This window comes from Megascapheus bottae, chromosome 3 (genome assembly GCF_031878675.1).
Source record: "Megascapheus bottae isolate mThoBot1 chromosome 3, mThoBot2.hap1, whole genome shotgun sequence".
Classification (NCBI taxonomy): Eukaryota; Metazoa; Chordata; class Mammalia; order Rodentia; family Geomyidae; genus Megascapheus; species Megascapheus bottae.
This window is the reverse complement of record NC_143511.1, coordinates 73,911,175-73,932,420: the sequence shown is the minus strand read 5'-3', so window position 1 is coordinate 73,932,420 and position 21,246 is coordinate 73,911,175. Positions and strand designations below refer to the sequence as shown.

At 47.4% G+C, this 21,246-nt stretch overlaps 1 protein-coding gene across 1 annotated transcript in view; it reads right to left on the bottom strand.

Moving 5' to 3' along the window:
- Nucleotides 1-21,246, bottom strand: part of Znf618 (zinc finger protein 618) — a 147,408-nt gene that overhangs the window by 6,423 nt on the left and 119,739 nt on the right. Inside the window, exons 10-15 of the mRNA XM_090330482.1 lie at nucleotides 18,139-18,204; nucleotides 17,549-17,638; nucleotides 9,712-9,951; nucleotides 6,466-6,546; nucleotides 4,037-4,081; nucleotides 2,982-3,059 (exon numbers count right to left, since the gene is read on the bottom strand). Of these exons, the coding sequence (XP_090186608.1) occupies nucleotides 2,982-3,059; nucleotides 4,037-4,081; nucleotides 6,466-6,546; nucleotides 9,712-9,951; nucleotides 17,549-17,638; nucleotides 18,139-18,204 (600 nt within the window). The remainder of the gene's footprint in view (nucleotides 1-2,981; nucleotides 3,060-4,036; nucleotides 4,082-6,465; nucleotides 6,547-9,711; nucleotides 9,952-17,548; nucleotides 17,639-18,138; nucleotides 18,205-21,246) is intronic.

The window sequence follows — 21,246 nt, the reverse complement described above, 5'->3', positions numbered from 1 at the left end:
AAAAGGAGTATTTCAGGGCCCACTTCATAACCTCTTGCACTGAGTACTCTCCTCTTCCTTTTTCTTGCCAGGAAAGTGGGTAGACAACCTTACACAGCATAAGGCAATCCTGGATAGGGCTTCGTACCAACCTGCCAGTAGCTAAAAGTTTTTCCTCAGTTTCCCTGGATCCTTATTCTCACTTTCAAATAAACTTTACTTCTGCTCCAGCTTTTCCTGTATCATAATTATTTATTTAGTGTTGAAAAGAAAGGATGGTATCATACCCCTAGATGGTATCAAACTGCTTTGAGTCACCATTTTGCTTCTTAATAGGAGAGGTAGTCTGTCAGACTTTTCTGCCCAGGCTGACTTTGAATTACAGGCTTCAGCCTCACACATTATCAAGATGATAGACGGTGTGAGCCATCTGCACCTAGCCATCTCAAGTCCTGTGATCCCTCTTCACAGACAAGAAAACTGAAGTCCAGAGTAATGAGGTGTCTCTAAGGGATGGAAACCAGGCCTGGCTCCCGCCAGTGTGTTAGACAAGTACTACCCCAGTCACTTGCACAGCAAGTCCCAACGCTTGCATCCTGACTGGGTCTTAACATGGGAAGAGGTGGCTGACCTTGAGGGGGTCATCTCTACTCACAGCCACAGGGCCAACCCCTGCAGCACAGAGCTTTGCTCTTCAGAGCAGATCGTATAACCCTATGCAACTTAACTACTCAGGGCCTCCATTTCCGCACAGAACTCTGAAGGTAAATGGTCACAAGTTTTGATGACCTGGTGACTGTCAAAGGGCCAGTGTTGTCCTCTGAGCTTTGGTCCTTCATGTGAGAAAAGGTATGACAGTGCCAGCAGCTCAGTGGGAAGAGCTGATGCAGCCACCCGTGACGAGTCCCACTGACTGTGCCTCACATACAAGCACTCACTAATGATGGCTATCATTCCTTCGTATGGTTACTGTCAACACGGCTGCCGAACTGTCACCAGGGCAGACAGGCTCCCTGCAGTATGGAGGGGAAGTTTATTAGGGAGAATTAGCCTGTGCCATTCACAGCCTCTTAACGAGCGAGCGTGGCTTCATTGGAGGCTGATCCTCCTCCTTTATCAGCCGTGCTGTGAACTGCGTGGCTCAGGATGCTTAATTTCTCTCCATAGGGCCAATCCTTTAATCCTACTTCAGCCAGGCTGGGATTCAGCCTGGCTTTGTGCTGGATGGTGGGAAGGCATTTCTCGGGACCAGAACTGACATCCACCATTCCTGGGGAGACTGAGGTAGATACTTGGAGAAGCAGGGCTACTTCCAGGCTCAGCTTCCATTTGCATTTTAATAATGTCAGTCTCTCCTCCAGCACCCCCCACCCCCACCCCGCAAACTACCAGGGGGCTGGGAAAGCACAGGAAGCCAGGCAGGAAACCAGGATGGTAGAGGGAAGTGGAGGGTCTAGGTTTCAGAGTGGGAGAATTGTGCGTAGCAGGGATGTAGCGCTTAGGACTCAGTTTTGTCATGGGCCCAGAGCTGCTAGTTCCTGCAGAGGGTATGGGCAAGTCGGATTCCCTTAAGCCTTTGGTGGAGGGCATGGCTGACAGCAAAGTCCGTGAGGAGGGAGTAGGGGTCTCGGAAAGCCAAGAGTGAGCTCAGAAGCAAAGGACCTGGGGTCTGAGTGCCCTTGCTTGAGAGATGTGGCCATGAAGAGGAACTGGGGCTCAGATGTTTGCCCATCACTCAGGACTCTGTCCTGACTTTAAAGAGTTCATTAGAAATACATAATAAGCTTCCCTAAAGGCTATGGGAACCAACAAGTAGTATACTGTGGGTACTGTGTATAGCACCCAGGGTATATAGTAGTATATGAGACACACACACAAATAAAGACAGTGATAACAACAGTGGAAAAAAGAGCAGTGAGCAATCACTGAGCCAAAAGGTGTCCCGAGCACTTAAGTTCTCCAAATTTCTTTTCCCTCTCTCTCTCTTTTTTTGGGATGTCATTCACATTGGCCTCTAACTCATAATCCTTTTGCTTCGGCCTCCCAAATTCTGGGATTCCAGGCATGCATGACCAGACCTGGCTTCACAGATTATTTCTAATACCTCTTACGATGAGCCTGCGGGACCAGTGCAGGGTGTCTAGTGGGCCCCGACATCAAGTTTGCGTTTCCTTTCTCAGCTCTGGGTACACTCCTCATGGATTCAGGCTGTGTGATCATCGCCCACCTCTGTAATTTACGCATTCATTTATGATGTGTCACTTGTGGTCTGAAGTGGCACAAGGGTACCTTCCTCACAGGCTCCTTCCCATCCAGCAGTAATAGAAAATGAGGCCTCTAAAGGTCTAGGTGAAGGTGGAGGTGTGAGAGGCCTGGGTCGCCAGGCTGGAATGTGAGAAACCACTGGGATTGTGGGTTCTTTACTTGATTGAATAGAAACTAGACAGATGTCACTAGTGGATGTCACCCTGGGGAAAGCCTGCAGCTGCAGGCCAGGAAGAGGCACATCTGGGCCAGGAGAATCAACGGAGATCCACAGCCTGTGTGCTGCAGGCAACCCTGGGCTCTTAGGCCTGCAGTACCAGAAGTTACCTTGCCTAGTAATCTGCTCTGGACTGACCCTTCTGGTCACAGCCATCTTGCTCCAATGTGAATACAGTGCTTCCAGCTTGGAGTGCATGCAGTGCAGGGCCAGATCTGAGATGGCTGTCCACCCCAGGCAGTGGGCTAGCCTTTCCACTCCCCTGTCTCAGGGCAACCTGACCTCCATCCACATGCAATTCCCATCTCCACATCTTTCTCTGGTTTCAGGTGCAGCCCAGGAGTCTCAACCTCCAGAAAGCATCCTTCAACTCCACCCTCCTGCTGGCACTCCCAGAGTCCATGCTGAGCCCTGGAGTGCTTTCCCAGGGCAGGTTCTGCACTCTGTGACCATTCCCCTGCAGGGTGCAGTGTCCCAAGTGGGGCTCAGGGTGGGTTCTGGCTGAGGCCACTCTGCTTACCTGCATGGGACTGCATGTGCTCCAGCAGGTTGTTGTAGAACTGGAACTGGATGCCGCAGGCACCGCACGTGTAGGGCTCTGGGGAGACGAGGCAGCGTGTGAGGGCAGCACAAACCCAGACACCCCTTTGCTGGGCTGCAGGTGGCTTTGGAAGTGGGGGGAGGACCCAAATGTGCAAATTGGGGCTCTTGGCCCAGTCTGTCCACTCTCTTGTCACTAAACCAGTCAGGGAGAGGCTGGAGAAAGGCAGGGGTGATGGAGAGAAGAAGACATGCAGACAGAGATGGTTTACTCCATTGGAGTGGTTATTTATTGAGTGCTTACTGGGTGCCCGGCACTGTGCTGGGCATAAGGGAGAAGACAACAGCAAGAATCAAGACTTTACTAAGGGCTGAGGTCACGACTATGGGGTTTCACAGCCCAGCTCTCTGCTTGAGGAACTCACAAAGGTAGCTGTCTGCCAGGTAAACAAATGAATTTAAACAACAACAACAACAAACAAAAACCAAGGAAACAAACAGACAACAGCACAAGTTGAGAAACTAGCTGGAGAAGAATCTAGGAGATGGAGAAGGCTGGGAAAGGTAGGAAGAAGGAAGGTGCCACAGGATGGGAGGAGGGTGGGGCATGGAAGAAGGGGGAGTCTTTAAAAGTGCCTGGCAGAGATGAAGATGGAGAAAGGGAAAGAAGCAGAAAAACTAAAAAAAAGAAGGAGGGGAGGGGAAAAGAGGGAAGAGGAAAAGGAGGACAGCAGAGATGGGCTCGGAAGAGGAGTCCTGAGGCTTTCTGGATATCCAGGATTGGGAGGAAGGGCTGTGTGCCAGGAGCTCAGGGCTGTGCCCTGTGGCTCATATTCCTCTATCTGCCTGGCACTAGTCCTTCGTGGCCTGCCTCAGTTGCTATGTCTGTCTAGGAGGTTGACCCAAGGCCTGTCTGTCCCCACAGAAGCTCAGGTCAATGCCCTGGGGAGGCCAGCTGAGATCCTTCCCTACCCTGCCTTGCCCCTGCCAGCCCCTCCCCTGCCCCCTTCCCCCCAAGATGGGATCGCCACTTACTCTGCAGGAGAGGGAAAGGGTTGGAAATCAGGGGACTTGTAGTTTCTGCAAAAAAGAAACAATTTAGCTAAGTCTCTTCCAGTCCTGTTCTTCTGTGTCTGCTTGCTCGCTCTCTCTCTCTCTTTCTCTCTATCTCTCTCTCTCCCCTCCCTCCCTCTCTTTCTCTCTCTGGATTTCAGGGGTTAGCCCAGGCTGGCCTTAGACTTACAATACTCCTGGTCTTAGCCTCCCAAGGACTGGGATTACATGCGTGCACAATCAGGTCTGCCTCAAGATTTCTCTTCTTACTCAACAACAAGTGGAGTGAGGCGAACCTGGCAGCCAAGTGCACCAACTGGGGGAGGTATTGGCATGAAGCCACATCCTTTAGAGAAAGTAAGCTTCCCTTGGGTGCTGGGGTCACCAGGCAGGACAAGATCAGGTAGGGCCACTCCTCTAGGACACCCTCAGTTCTGACCGTGGGTGCACAGGACTTCTAAAGGAGAACACCTGTGAGAGACCACCTCATTTTGGAGCAGGGCTCTGGCAGCTGCATGTGGGCTCTGGTGTAGGGATGGAGATGTTTGGCGCCAATCACCTGAGCAGCCAGAGATGTCACTACTTTCTGAGAGTCTACCCCTTCCCCTCCCCTGTTGTCTGTCACTGTGGGAGGCCAGGGTTGTCAGGCCTCTAATCTGCAAGCAGCAAAGCAAGCCAGATGAAGTAGGTAGAAGAGTCCTGGTTCTATCATTTATAGCCTGGGGGCACCCTGAGGTTATACCTGGCCCCTGCTGAGCCTCAGTTTCCTAATCCGAATAGTAAGGATAACAATCACACTGACACTGAACACCCCCCACCCCCGGATTTGTGGCGAGGATGAAAACGAGTAAGACACATATAAACTCTGAACACATGCCAGGCACATAGTAAGCGCTCAATAAACAGTGACTGCCAGTGGACAGAGGCGATTGCCAGCGTTGTTTCAGACTCTGAAAGGCAGCTCTGGAGGTAGGAGAGGCACGGGGTGGGAGGGGGGGTGCGGCCTTTGCATGGCTGGGAACCCAAGGCAGGTGGGGAAACTTGCTCCGACACTGCCATGGACCAATATGAGGCCTGGGAAATCCCTCTGATCTGAGGCTGCCCCTGGGAGAGGCAGTGTGGATGACATGATCTAAAATCTCAGGTCTTTTCTTCCCCAGGGAACAAAGACCCACCATCTTGGGCTTACTAGGAAATGAAAGCCAAATCAAATCACCCAAAGCGTGTGACCTGTGCGAGACCTTCAGCACTGTAGGGATTGTTCCACGGACCACGGTGGTATTCCCCAAGCCACTTACAGTGGAGGAGGCATTCAAGAGGCACTAAGGGGGGAAGCTGGGTTCAAACCTGGGTTTGAGTGGAAGGTTCCACGTAGTGGAACCAAGTGGAACCTAGTGGACCAAGTGATGGCCAAACTGAATTTACCCAGTCTACACCAGCCAGTGCCCAGCCCAGATCCATACCCAGCATTTGGTGAATTTAACTGTGGGAGACAGTGATTGAGTGTCACTGATGTAAACAGAAGGGCAGTATACTCGATCCCTGACCCTGGCTGTCTTGCGTAGCCTGGCATTACTGTGATGTGCTTGGACAAAGTCTGCTGTGGCCACGCTCAGCCCTGGCGGGTGGGAGGGGCTGTGGGGAAGGTGGAAGTGGAGGGTGCTTCCCAAAGCTGCCCTTCCGGGGTACCAGGCAGCCGTCAGGGGGCACCAGACACCAGAGGGAAACCTCAGGCCAAAACACAAGAGCTGCAGGGGCAGAAAGGAATCTTGATTCCCATGGTTCCAGGTCTGGTGTGGGGACCTTTGGTTCCCAGTTAAGAGTTTTCTCTCTCAGTATCTCTTTCTCTGATGCCAGTCCTGGGGCTTGAACTCAGGGCTGGGAGCTATCCTTGAGCTTCTTTTTTTGCTCAAGGCTAGCACTCTACCCCTTGAGCCACAGAGCTACTTCCAGCTTTTTCTGAGTAATTTATTGTAGAGAAGAATCTCATGGACTTTATTGCCTGGGCTGGCTTTGAACTATGATCCTTAAATCTTATCCTCCTGAGTAGCTGGGATTTACAGGTGTGAGGCACTGGCACCTCATAGAGAGTTCTTTTGCATCCCTTTGGCCTCTCCTGAGACAAACTGACTGTATTTCTTTTGGAAACACAGCAATGGCTCTCTTAGGCTGACCCAGCTGGACAAGCTGGGTTTTGGGAAGGAGGAAATCCTTTTTTCATGGGGAAGAAGAGATGGAGAGGCTTAGAAGTGGCCTCCTCTGCTCAGTCAGGCCCTGCTCCCCTTCTGTTTCCCTGCCCAGCCTCCTCCCAGCAAGACCCCCTCATGCACAGTAGATCCTGGCCCACAGGCTCTTGCCATGGAGGATGTTGGTGGCAGCTGTGGCCAGGCCATTGTCCCCGGCACACTCACCACTGGAGTTTTGCGAACTGCTATTGGTCTCTTCAAAGTGGTTTTGTGCTTTGCCTTCTACTCTTCGACTGAAAGCGCTTTCTGCTAGGCAGGGAGGCAGGAGAGAGAAAGAAGAAGCCATGGGTGTGGTCAGCATGGGGTCTGGGGTGGGGGCATGCAGGAAGAGGCCTCTGGGGCTGGATGGATGCTGGGGACTCTTTGCTCGGGGAAGAGGAACCAATACAGTGGGGGTGAAGACTCCAGGATTCAGAGCCAGTCCTCCTAGCCTCCCGAGTCATCTGGTCGCCCATCAAGAGACCCTTCTGCCTTCAGGCAGTCCCAAAGATGTTCAGGCATGGACAGGATGGGGGAGGGGAAGCACAGGCCCAGGGACATAGATGAAATCCAATCAGTGACCTGATAGCAAACAGGCCTGGGTGGCCCTCCACCCCAACTCTGGCTCCTGGGGAGTCACTCATGTGACACCAGGTCATCTGAATCTTCCCCCTTGTGGCTTCCTCTCCCTGACTCCATGGTCCTGGTTCCACCAAGGGGTAGGGAAGATGTAGCCTGTTCTCTGGTGTCAGGTAGTTCTGAGTAGCTGGGGGCTCAAGCAGTAGATCCTGACTCTTTATGCTCAGTGTCCTTACTGGCAGGGAGTGTGTCTGGGGATAGAAGCCATGATAAGGAGATGGAGGACAGACCCTTATCCTGGGAAGGGCAATAATCAGGTGAGAGGTCATCCAGGGGAAGAAATGGCCCAGGTTCTCTCTGGAAGCCCGGTAATACAGCAACAGGATCCAGTCAAGCAGAAAGCCACAGATGTAGCCACCCTCAAGTGCAGGGATCATGAGACAAAGTCTGAGTGGGAAGACAACCTTGCTTTTCCAAGGCCCTCTGGGTACCATGGGGCTGAGCTATGGGCTAGGAGGTGAGACCTTGTGAACCAGTCAGTGTGAGATGTGCAGCTCACCTAGTCCCTCTAATAAGAGGAAGTAGCTTACACAGATTATCAAAGGCTCGGAGGAGTCTGACTGGAAGGAGAACACACCTAGCTCTCTTTAAATCAACCTTTTGCCCCATCCCCATCAGATACTGAGGGTTCTAGCAGAACCTCATTTTAACTATAAAGATTCTATAAGATTCCCCCCCCAATGGTGGTTCTGGAAACCCACTCTGGGGAAATATTAATGTCATCTGGCCCACCCTCCCCAAGAAGGGCAAGAGCTCAGCCTGAGTAATCATGGAGGTGATGAATGGAAAGCAAAACTGAGGAAATGGAAGGCAAAAAACCCCTGCAGGCTGGCTCAGCCCCCTCCACCCCATGACTCCTACAAGACCTCCAGAGCTCCCTCCTGGGAGGGAGGGCCCCACGATGCAGGGACCTCCATGCTCTCCTCAGATGTGCTGCCTGGTGCCTGGGCTGAGTGGCTCAAAATAGCATCTGTGAGTTGCAGAGGCCCTGTAGTTCTGTGGTGGATGCACCAGGGGGTGCACACCTAGGGTGTGTCAGGCACATGGGCCCTGGTGTATCAAGCACTGGTTTAGACCTCAACAACATTAACATCGGCTTCCTTAATCCCCCTACAGGCTGATGGGACTACAGGTGGAAAAAGGAAGGACAGACACTTCCTTTTAAGGGAGAACAACTCCAAGGATGCTCCTATTTCTCAGTTAATGTTGAGCAATTTTGGGTAGCTTTCCTTGCCAGATTCTTTGGCTGAGACTACTTGTGCAGACACGTGTGTATACACACGCACGCGTGTGCGCAGATACACACACAGAGTCACATAATCCAGGGTAGGGAGGGTGGTGACAACTTCTACCTCTCTCAGCCACCAATGGCTTCTGCTCCCTCTGACCTTCCTAGCTGTAAATTCAAAGCCTTGTGGCTTCCAAGTCCCAGAGGGCAGCCCAAGGTACACCCCATGGCCAATTGGAGGATGGCTTGAAGGCACTGCCACACAACAGCTACCACACGAGACACACCAGCCCCTGAGACTATTCTTTATAGAAGTGGTAGTCACTCAAGCTCAAGATCAAGAGAGCACCACATTGGCCAGTCACAATTCCATTATTTACATGAGTTGATGTCTACCAACGAGATCCAGACCACAATGACAAGTCTGTTAATCTCAAGGCTCATTGACACTCCACTAAGTGATGTAAGCCTGAAAAGCACAAACCAACCAGAGCCTGGGCCCAAATCAGCTTCCTGAATCATAGGAAGGGGATCACAACAGATTACCTGGCCAGGTCATCTAACACCAAACGCACCCAGTGCTCATTTACCCTCCTACTCTCTCTCTCTCCATATGCTCACTTGCATATTCATTCAGCGATCAGCTTTGACCTTCCAAGGGTACAAAAAAAGCCACCCAGCCCCAGGCATACAGGTTTCATCAATCCACTCTGCAACCCCCATATCATAGCCAAGAGCCTGGGACTTGTTCCACACAACAAGAATTAATCCAAGAATTCCTGGCAGCAAGTGCCCAACAAACAGTAGGTCTTTTATTTTCCTGGAGAAAATGCCCATTAGGGACTTGATTTCCTGTTTGCTCTTCCAGAGGTTCTGCACAGACCAGGAAAACACTAGGGTTAGCAACCTCTAGTTTCTTCCTGAGCTCTGGTCAACCACCCAGTTTTATAGCTCTGAAATGAGCTTTAGCTTGAGTCTTCTGAAAGGGGGAAGATCCAAATGTATGTCACGTGACATAAATGGATGACCTGGGTGGATGGACGCAGACATCAGTGTGAGCACAACGAGAAATGATGCCTACCACAGGACCACAGCATGGAAAGGACTGTGGAGACCTGTGGGCAAGCGCCCTGTGAAAAGAGACACCCACTGCTCCTCCTCATGGTCTCCATGTTAGCTGAAAATTCAGTTTCACATGAAATCCAATATTCAAATGGAGGCAGTTTACCTTCAGCTACCAAACCTTATGAAAATCAAATTGCTTTCGGCAATGATTTGGTGCAAAAAAAAACCCCCCAAAAAACAAAAAAACCATGTTTTATTACTAAAAAAAAGAAAAAAAAAAAGGTTATGGACCTTGTAAAACTCAGTGACTTAGAGTGCCAGAACCTGTAATCAAGAGGTTAAGCGGCCTGCCTTGGTCATGCCCAGATGTCCTGAGGCCTCAGAACTGCCCCAGAGCATGATGGGACCTCTGTTCTCACTCTTGCAAGGGAATGATGACCCCAGGCAGGTGAAGAGGGGCGCAGGGTGGAGGAAGCGAGGGGAATGAGGGCCACTGGTACCTGCGGTTGCCTTGCTGGCTGGAGATCCCGAGTTTGGAGTGCGGAACGTCTGAGTTTGGGTAGCTGGAGGGGTGCGGTGTAAAAGGGTGGCACATCGAACTACAGAGGCGGGAGCTTTTTTCCCTGACTGGTTCGTCTGGGTCTTCGCTGCCACGAAGCGTGGAGATGGGGTGACCTCTGGATGCGAACACTCAGAACCCGTGTCTGGATCATCGGGCGGCTCCCACCCAGGGGCGGTACCTGAGGAGGTCATGCTATCAGTCCGAAGGACCCGTGGGGACAGCCCAGAGAGTGGCTTTGCAGGCCACAGGTTTCCCGCCTCCCCCCATGTGTTAGTCAGCTCTCTACACATTGCTGTGTTGCTGTCATTTCCCATGCAGACAGCGAGGGCCCCGGTGCCCAACATGAGCAAGGGAGAGCCTGAGCATCTAAAACTTACCCAGCTTCTCCTCAAAGGAAGTCTGACCACCAGCTCTGGCTGAGTTACCTGGAGGTTGTTTCTAGCCCACCTTGGAAGCCTTTCATCACCCTTGGCCAGCCCAGTCATCTAGGGTCTGAGACCTCAGGCTGGGATCCACTCTTGGCAGTACCAGTTTCACCAGCCCAGGTCAGGCCCATTTTTCTAGAATGTTGGTGTCTCAATGGTTTCCCTCCAGAGAAAGCTAGTTTAGAAGGACAGGAAGTGGACAAGGAGGGACAGATTGTGGTGAAGTGACCAGGCAGGGGGAAGTGAAAAGCTTGGTGGAGCCCACATGGTTTTGGGGAAGGGGCTGTGTAGTGCCTGGGAGCCCTGGCCAAGGCACTGAGCTGCCCAGTAGATCTGGTTGCCAGCTCTGGGAGAGAGGGGGCATGGGGCCTCATTGTATAACCAGGACAGCATCCATCCCTGAGTGTTAGGGATTCCACTCACAGCCCAGCATGAATGGCCATTGACCTTGTGCCTCTGCCCATTCCTGGTATAGATGGTGATGTTGAGGTCAGAAAGCAAGGACTCTCAGCCACCCAGCACAAGTCACACAGGCAGGGAGCCGCCATGGACCTTGTTCACCAAGCTGAGACAGTGAGGGAAGCCAGGAGCATACAGAACGGCAGGTGCCAGGAGAGGGGAGCTCTTTAGGAGGCCCTATTCCAGACTAGCAGGGGTTTACCAGGGCCTCAGTCTATGGGTATATGGAGTCCATCACAGCAGAGCTCCAACCCTCTGGACTCACTTTCCGACTCAGAAATAGAGGCTGAGGTGGAAATAGATATTTCTCTATGTTCCTTCCTTCCTCCCTTCCCTCCCCCTCTTTCTAAACCAAGGACAGCAATGACCTCTGGCTTGTCTAATGGTTTCTCATTTACCACAGAATGAACCTACACATTTAACACAATACTGGCACCTGGAGTCCAGCTCTGATTTCTCCACTAATCTTCCTGGGTAAGAAAGTTAGGGCCCAAGACTGGAGACTTACTGAAATGGAAGCCACACTGAGGTTAGACAGGGCAGGCCACTCTGGAGTTCTCTGACTCCATGGTTCTGGACTCTTAAGAGTCCTTTTCCAGCCTCAGTCTCCCTTGTTTCATCTCCTCGGTGTGTTGGTCAGGATAGAGTTATTGGAATAGGACCAGCCTTCTTTCCATTTCCAACTATAAAGCTGGACTAAGAAATGACAGTTTTCAAACCTTGACCAACAGGCATTGCAGGAATGTGATGCAGGAGAGAAGGCAGAATATGAGCCCTGTAGTCACTCCAACTGTCTGCTTAGAGAGCTTGTGGGTCAGGGCACAGAGTAGCGGGGCCCAGATGGAAGCATGCCAGGCCACTGAATCAAAGAGATGGTGATCAGAGGTCAGGGCTGCTGAGGTGGCTGGAATTTGTAGGGCAGAATAACAAAAGGAAGAGAAATGAGCATAGAAAGAATTCCGGAAATGTTACTAAGGGCCCCCCTGGAAGTCATTAGAGCTGAATGTGGACACTTGATTTGTACAGTGAATCTGTGTCACGAGGGAGAAACAGAGAGGGGAGTTGTGACTTTGGTGATGTCTCAGAGACAGAACATGCTTGAGAGCACTGCGTAGGTCGCACATTCCTTCACTTGAGAACTATTATGAAAGCCTAGGGAAGGGCTACTGGAACTCTAGGATTAAGACTTACTCCCACCTGCCCTAAAGAAGACACCTCAACATAAGACTATGGAGTACCTTGATCTCAAAGCAAACTACCTGCCTGCTAAAACGAAAGATGAAAATGACAGTCTAGTCACCAACATATCATCTACAATAAGGAGCACAGAATAAGCACATTTTTTTGATGAAGCAGGAAAATACGATTAATAATCAAAGGTGGGGTTTGCTGAGCAAGTTAGCAGAAACAGAAATGACAGGAATGATGGAATTAGGAGACAAGGACCTTACAACAGCTATTACAAAGATGCCCAAATATTTAAAAGAGAATATAACTATTATAAAGAGAATAAAATGGAAGATGTAAGAAAGGAACCAAAGAGGGCTTATAGAGATTAGATACTACAGAAGATCGGTTAACTTGAAGGTAGATAAGAGAATATATCACTATTGTAGCACAGAGGGAAACTGAGGGTGAAAAAGCAAAATGTCAGTTCATCTAGAAATGTTTTCAAAGGTCTAGCATATATGTAATTAACCTTTTTATAAGAAAGAAAATTAAGGAAGAAAAACATTTCAAGAAAGACTGGCTGAAATGTCCCCAAATCTAATAAAAAAATACAATCTTACTGGTCAACAAGTTGAATGAATTTCAGGTAACACACCATAATCCAACGGCTAAACACCAGTATTACAGACATACTTAAAAGGAGTCAGAGAAAAGAGAAGCATTACGAAGGATTGATTCAGGCCTACTCCCCCAAGTCAAGCACAACATGAGGTGTGTGCTCACAAGCATGCAGGCAGGTCATTCTGACCTTGGTTCAGTCCCTTCATCCCAGGTAGAACATTCCAATCTGAGCCTGGCTAAGGACACTGCCCTTGGCCCCCAAGAGACCATAGCCAATTTTTTTATTTTCTGCTTCGTTGTTAAGACCCATACAAACACAGCCCTCAAATCAAGTCCCTTGCACAACCTCCAAACCCCCAGGAAGCTCAGATGGATGGCTGTGCCCTGCGCTGGCAATAAACAAGCCTAGCCTGTTGAGTCTGGTCTATTCCTTTTCTGTTCTCCATTTTCCTAACATATTACATTTAGAAGAAAAAGACAATCAGAATGATCTCTAACTTTTCACCATAAAAACATGTAAGCCAGATGTAAAGGAATTACTAATTTTATTTTATCTTTTGATGTCAGTACTGGGGCTTGAACTCAAGGTCTAGGTGTTGTTCGTAAGGATTTTTTTTGTATACAAAACATAATTTAACATGGAATGTACAGCAAGAAAGTACATTTTTATACATATATAGTAGGTAGTCATAAAATATCTCAATAGATTTCAAAGATTAGAGATTGCTTAGAATAAGCCTAGCACTGATGATACATACCTATAATCCTAGCTACTCAGGAGGTGGGGACCTGGAAGATGGTGCTTTGAAACCAGCCCAGTCAAGACTCCATCCCTAATTAACCACTTGAAATGTGGCTCAACTGGAAGACAGCCAGTGTGAGCAAAAATGTTAAAGAGAAAGTGTGAATCCCTGAGTTCAGCCCCAGTAGCAATACACAAAGGGTGGGGAGGGAAGGGGAGGGGGACTGCCCAGCATCTGTATTCTGACTAAATGAAATCGAATTAGAAAACAATTTTTAAAAATCTGAACAACAGACAAATATTTGGAAATGAAATACATTTTCTATACAATCCCTCTTATAAAGAAACAATTTAAAGCTGGGTACTGGTGACCCATGCCTGTAATCCTAGCAACTCAGCAAGGTGAGATCTGAGGACTGTGGTTCAAAGCCATCTGGGCAGGAAAGTACATGAGACGCATCTTGAGCTAACCACCAAAAAGCCAGAAGTGGAGCTGAACTCAAGTGGTAGAGTGCTAGCCTTGAGCATAAAAGCTCGGGACAGCGTTGAGATTCTGAGAGTGTGTGTGTGTGTGTGTGTGTGTGTGTGTGTGTGCACGTGCACGCACACGTGCCAGGTGTGGCACAAAACAAAAGGAAAGAGGAAGGAAGGAAGAAAGGAAGGAAGGAAGGAAGGAGACAATTCTGGGATTGAAAGCTTCACTACTGAATTCTTTTAGAACATTTATGGAAAATAATACCAATCCCAAAGCAACTCTTGAGAAAAGAGTTGTTCCACAAAAGAACATTATTTTGACATCCAGTGAGAACAAGGACAAAATACAAGGAAAGTGTACTACTGGTTGGAATTTAACACGGCAAAACCACTTTGGAAAATAGTTGAGTATTCTTACAAGTCAAACATTGACTTGCATATGATCCTGCACCTCCACACGACACAAAGACTCCTACACAAGTATTCATAACGGCTCTACTGTATTAGTTCCAAAGTAGAAACAATTCAAATGTTCATCCATAAGTGACACAAAAAGATGGTGGTATATAAATCGTGACAATGGAACGCTACCATGTTCTGTATAAAGACGTCTGGTCAATGACAGATGGTAGGAACGGTGGTGGTCCCATAAGATTATTTGCCTAATGATGCTGTAGCTGTCTTAGTTTGTGTAAGTAAATTCTGATGTTTGCACAACAAAATAGCCTAATGATGCATTTCCCAGAATGTAGACCCATCACTAAGTGATGCATGACTGTTTCATTAATTAAAAGAATGAACTCTTTATTTATACATACAGGCATCAATGATTATCAACACAATTATGTGAGAGAAAGCCAGACCAAGACCCCTAACCAAAACACACGTAATATTCCATGTATATAAAATTATAGGAAATGCAAACTAATCAACAGGAATAGAAAGCAGAGCAGTGTCTGTCAGGGAATAGGAACAGAGTGAGCAAGAGATGAGAGTGGGCAGGAGGAACTGCTGGGGTGACTGTAGACATACTTAGTATCTTAATGTCGGTGATAATTTCATGAATGAAATAGATCAAAATGTACCAACTACATACTTTAAATAACATTCCTGGCCATCAGAACAACATTGAGATTCCATCTCATTCCAGCTAGAACGGCCATCATCAAGAATAAGAACACGAACAAATGCTGATGGGGATGTGGGAGACAGAAAGCCTATGGTACTGTTGGTCAGAATATAAACTAGTACAACCACAGTGGAAGTGAGTACGGAGGTCCTCAAAAAACTACACATAGAAATACCCTGTGATGTAGCTTTACCACTCAATTAGATCCGACAATGGGCATTTTATCTCATGGTGATACACCTCCATAACAATGGCTTAACAAAAAAAATCTTTCACTAGAAATAAGCATTCAAAAAAATTAGGACCCTCAGTTAACACACTACTGATTGAACAGGGGTATATTCTGCCAGTCTAGGACTAAAGTCCACTGCTCTGTGATAGTTTTAGGGAGTGATATTAGGAGTTAGGAAAACCTATTAGTTATACAAACGACCCTGGCCTTTCAAATAGTTTAGATGCCTACGTGAGAACTTCATGGTGGGAAATATAGTATTTCTCAATGTAAACATCAAATGTCAGCAAGTAGCAGATGCTTAATCCTCATAAAGTTTTAAAGGGGTTCAATCTTCTGCCAAAGAAGAAACACCCTACTGTTGCAAGTCGCTTCATTTTCTGTGATTTTCTAATATCCTAATGTACTTTAATAAAGTACAGGGATGCTTTGTGAAGCATTTAGCAATGAAGTATAGAGATACCTTAAAAATATGCCATTCAGCACTGAGAGATAGAAAAGAATCCACACATGGTCCTCTCAACAGAATGAGGAGAAAGTCACACATGCTAATGTACAACGGAAACTTCAAGGACAGCAGAAGTAGGAGTCCTCAGCTGACAAGAGGCATCTGTGAGGCCCTACCTTGAGTAGCACAATCAATAGTGATGGAAATGATCATAACCTGACGGGAGGAGACAGAGCTCCAATAATAGGGGACAGGCAGAGAGGTCCGCTCACGTCTCCTATTTAGCGCTGTACTTACGAGTCCCAAGCAGGACAGTGAGGAAGAAAAACAATCACGAAAAGAAGACAGATCTCAAGGGAAGAAGTGAAGTTGTCTTTATCGGCAGATGACATCATCATATGAAGTCTATAAAAAACCTATTAGAGCTAAGAAGCAAATTCAGCAAATTTGCAGGATACAAATTTAATAGCTCCAAATCAATTATTTTATGTAATGGCAATAAATGGAAGATTAAATTCAAAAAAATCACAGCAGCATACAGACATAATGAAATAAATAGAATAGATGTTCTCAGGTGCTCATGACTCATGCCTGTAATCTTAGCTACTCAGGAAGCTGAAATCTGAGGATCCAGATTCAAAGCCAGTTCAAGAAGTAAAGTCCATGAGAATCTGACCTCCAACTAATCAGCAAAAAGTAGAGGTGTGGCTAATATAATAGAGTACCATCCTTCCGCAAAAGAGCTAAGGGACAGCACCTAGGCTCTGAGTCAAATTCCCAGTATGGTACAAACAAATACATAATAAAAAGGAAAAGGAAAAGAAAGAAAGAGAAGAAGCACAGGTAAGATTTCTCTTCTGCAAAGCAAGCACTGTTACCCAGAGAAAGTAGTCTAACCTTTAAGACTTGAAGAACATATACCATGTTCGTGGATTGGAAGATCTCAAGCCATCACAACGCTCTACAGATTCAGTGTTAGGCCTCAACTACCTCTGGCCTCTCCTAATCTCCTCCACAAGTACCTTCAGAGGGTCTACCCACTTGCATGTCAGGACCCTCACCCTCCACAAGACTACAAGTATGTCTCTCCTTTAGAGGCCCTGTGTGAGTCCTCCCTCTGCTTCTGGACCAACTCTTCTATCCACAAAAGGGGTGAGGGGACCCTCAGAACGCTACTGTGAAAAACCAAGTAGGTAACTAGTGGACAGGCTCACAGACACAGGCCCTGTAAGCTCACCTGTCAGACACTATACAGGAAGGTATAGAGAGCTGAGGGCTCTCTTGGCTTGGGACTGGGTGGGGAGTGTCTTGGGGTACAGCCTCCCAGAACTGTACAAAGAGGCATCAGAAAAATGGATGGCAGCTGGGGGAAGCAGACTTTGAGTCTTTTCTGCCTTTGCCAGGGGAGGAAGAAGGATATGGGCAGAGGTGTGTGTGTGTGTGTGTGTGTGTGTACTGGGAGGACCTGTGTGTGTGTGTGTGTGTGTGTGTGTGTGTGCGTGTGTGTGTGTGCGCGCGTGTGTGTGCGCGCGTGTGTGTGTATGTGCGTGTACTGGGAGGACCTGTGATTCTACTGGGCTTAATTCTCAGGGTTTAGGGCTCCTTCTTCCTCCTCAGCTTTCCATGGCCAGGGCACAGCAGGGAGTGGAGGAGGTGTCTGGTCCTGCCATCCATGTCTTGCTGGGGCAGCTGGGCAGCGTCCCGGGCAGGCTGTGCCCCAGGCTGCTGCTGGCTCTGAGGGTGGGAGAACCTTCAGGAAAGCACGGGTTTTGACGAGTTTAGAAGGAGTGGGGACTGGGCCATTTCAGGATCTTGAAAAGTGGTATCCGCCCTTGGGATGCCCATCTCTAAAAGCCTTAGGTCTCTCTCACTGGCTGGCTTGGAATGGCCTGATTCTCAACTGACGTAGAGTGCTGTCGTCTGCTGGTCAAGGTTGCATCCAGACACCTGGACAGACCAGACCTGAGCTCACCTGGTTCTCACACTGGGCTGGCAGGTTCCAGGTCCTGGCTGGTGGTGGTCCCCACTTCCCCCACCCCTGGCCTCCATGTTCCTCAAGGAGAGGAGGTACTCACTGATGGGGGCGTGTAAGGCCACGTGCTCCTGGTACGGCGTATAGTACTTGTACTGCTTTCCACAGAACTCGCAGGTGTAATTGCCAGTTTCTGTCCAAGGAGAGGAAGGTGTGAAAAGGGCACCTAGCCCCCACCCAGAGCATCAGTGTCTCCCATCCCCAAACAAATTCCTCCTTATTCAGGACCACTGGTAAGTGAAAACCAGCTGACTCTGAAGCCAGACTGTCTCCGTTCAAATCTCAAGTTTGGCCACCTCAAGTAATGTAACCTCAGGAAGTGTCTTAACCTGTCTGTGCCTTTGTTTTCCTGGCTGTAAAATGGAGCTGATAGGACCGCCTTCTAGGATTGCTGTGGGGATTAAATTTGTATGTCAAGTCTTAAAACAGTACCTGGCACATGCTGTTTGCCTCCACCGGCCCCCCCTCCCAGCCCTGGTGCTCAGGAGGTGTGCTGTGACCCCTGCTGACTGCCAAGGTCAACCTCTCCATCAGCCCTCTGCAAACGGCACCCAAGGGCTCTGCTCCCCAGCACCTCCCCCTGGACTGGCGGCAGCCAGGGTCATTTCTTCCTTGTAGACCCCTAGACTTTACCTTTACCTCTCTTCTGGCTCTGCCTAACTTCTTTCTTCTTAAAAATGTCTGATGTAATATTGTTCACTGGGGGAAAATTATAAAATACTGATAAATACAAGTACCACATCTTAAAAAGAAATAAATTTCAATTGTCTGTAATTCCCCACACAAAGAGAAGTCCATTTCCCCTAGGGAGCAGAGCTTCCAGCCTTTTGGCTACAGTTCTGCCTTGGGCTTCCATCCCATCCGGGATCACTTCTCAGGCTGCTGTCATTTGTCTGGCTCCTGTGGCCTTGAATTAGCCAGCCCTGATCAATATTCTCTTTGTAACCTGGTATATTCAATCGACAATACTTTGTGGACATCTTGCCCAATCGATAAGTATCGATCTCCACCGCCTTTATTGGCTGATGGTTCCCATGGGTCTTGGGAATTTGCTGAGCCAGTTGGCCTCTACCAAGGGACATTAAGATTTGTTTCCATTTTGTTTTCTCTTATTAAAAAAATGCTGTGATCCATATTGTCACAGGAGTGTTTGCATGTTCACTCATTAGTTTTGCACATGATGGTAACACAGAATCTTAGCACATTGGGGAAGGGGGAGGGTGGGCAGGCAGTTTAAATGTTTTTGAGAGCCACACCCCTCAAGGCCCCTACCAGAAAGGTAAAAAAAATCACAGGGCAACATTTAACAGTATCTGTTATGCATATCTGAGTGAGAAGCTACATTGTGAATGGGGGAGGCCGCTTTCCCTTTCTTTAATTTCTAAAGAAATTGATTACTTTTCTTGTTTAATTAATTAGAGTATTTTTTCCACAACTTTCCTTTGAGAAGCACACAATTTTTTTGTAGATTACAGATATCAACACTCTATTACTGGTGTCATAACATTTTTTTTTCCTCCTTAAGTGGCTTCTTGGTCTGTTTGTAGCTTTTCTTTCCCAATACAGAAGCTATACAACTTTTTGTGGTTAAAATATTTTTTTTCCAGTCCTGGGGCTTGAACTCAGGGCCTGAGCACTGTCCTTGGGCTTTCTGAAGGTTAGCATTCTACCACTTGAGCCACAGCACCACTTTTGGTTTTTTCCATATATGTGGTACTGTGGAATCAAACCTGGGTCTTCGTGTATGCTAGGCAAGCACTCTACCACTAGGCTGAACTCCTGGCTCTAAAATAATTTTTGTAGTGACTCGAGAACACTGTGAGCTCTTATTTAGAGGCTTCAAAGCTGTTTGATCAACTGTATTAATTAGATATATTCAAATCCCATTTAACCTCATTTTGTTGACTTGCTCTGGTTAAAAAAAGATTTTATGCTGAAATCAAGTATTTCATTTTGCTATATTTCTAAATGTATACTGTATATTTAGACACAGTGGTTGGACTTCCAAAGGCTCTAATATTAAAATGGTACCTTTTATTAATAAGAAACTATCTTTTACCCAAGTGCTTCTCCAAGTGTGGCTCTTGCCCCAGCAACAGTTAAGACAGAAGCCTGTAGGAAATATGATCTTCACTGATTTGCCCTAGACCTATTAAAAACAAAACAAAACAAGACAGAACCCCCAAAACTTCTAGGGGAGGGCAGGGACGCAGGTACTCCAAGAATGAATCCTGGAAACCTATACTGTATACTAGTTCATTAAACTGTTGGAGTCCATTTACTTGTCACATTATGGTTCTGTCCCTCTTTCCATGGTTCTGAAGATACCTCCCTACATTTCCTTGTCCTACTATTTGAGGACTGTGCCAAATGCCAGCCCAAAAATGCTGGTTCCTGCCCTCAAGTTTATTTCCAGAAAAATCAATCACACAAACAAATGTAAAGCTGCAATGTGGTAGGTGGTCTAAGGGAAACATAGATAGTGCTAGGAATACCCAGTAGAGGTGACTTCAAGGAGGGAGGGAGGGAGGAAGGGAGGCTAAAGCTCAAAAAGGATGAGGAATGAATTAGCTATGTCCATAATGATAGACATCCTTTTTATGGACGTATCTAGTGGGTGATGGGAAAATAAGGATGACAGCCCACAATCTCTGCACATTATTTCCTCAAGATAAATTCCAAGAGGCAGGAGAGAAGGTATGATGAGACAATTTTAAAATAATCTGGCATATTTTAGAAAAACAATGGAGATTATGCTACATGTTTTGGTTTTACAAACTGAGTATCCCCAATCCAAAAGATCCAAAATGCTCCAAAATCTGTGTAAATTTTCTGGGTACTGATACGTCAAAGTGACGAAGTCTATATCACCATCATCGTAAATTTTGTTTTGACCATAAAGTTACTAAAAAACATCATATGTGCTAGGTGCTCATGTCTGTAACCTGAGCTACTAAGGAGGCTGGGATTTGAGGATCCAGTTTAAAGTCAGCGAGAGCAGACAAATCCAAGAGACTTTTACCTTCAACTAACAAAAAGCTAGAAATGGAGGTGTGGCTCAAGTGGCAGAGCATCTGCCTTGAAGGAAAAAGCCAAGCACAGTACTGGTACACACACACACACACACACACACACACACACACACACGCACGCACACACACACGATCATATAAAATTATCTTCAGGATAAGGCATGTATGAGACATAAATCAGTTTTGTTTTCAGGATTGGGTCCTACTCTAAGGTATAGCATTATGGATATGCAAATGTTCTAAAATCTGAAAAATTCCAAACTCTTTTCATCCCAAGCATTGTGTTTAGAAATATCCAGCCTTTACTTGTTCTATCATTCTCTCTTTCTTCATGCCCCATGCTTCCTGGCCGTTTCCTCAGCTTTCCATTGTTCGTGAACCTTTGCTTTGTCTCTCCATGATTGCCAGCGTTGCCTTATTTCCTAATAGTCTCTTGCTGTTTTAGACAGTATATAAACTTATGTCTCTGTAATTGTTAGTAGCTGAATGGGAAATGGCATTAACACTGTTAGCATTGAACAATGTAGCTTAACCCAGTGCTTCTCCCATTTTAGCTCATGTAAGAATGACCTAAGAAAGATTCTCACAGCATAGTCCTTCAGTGGGCCCCACCCCAGGGTTGCAGACAAATCTGCAGCTCTGGGATAAGGTCTCAAGAATTTGAATTTCTACAGCTTCCCACAGAAGATGACCTGGTTGGTTCAGGCCT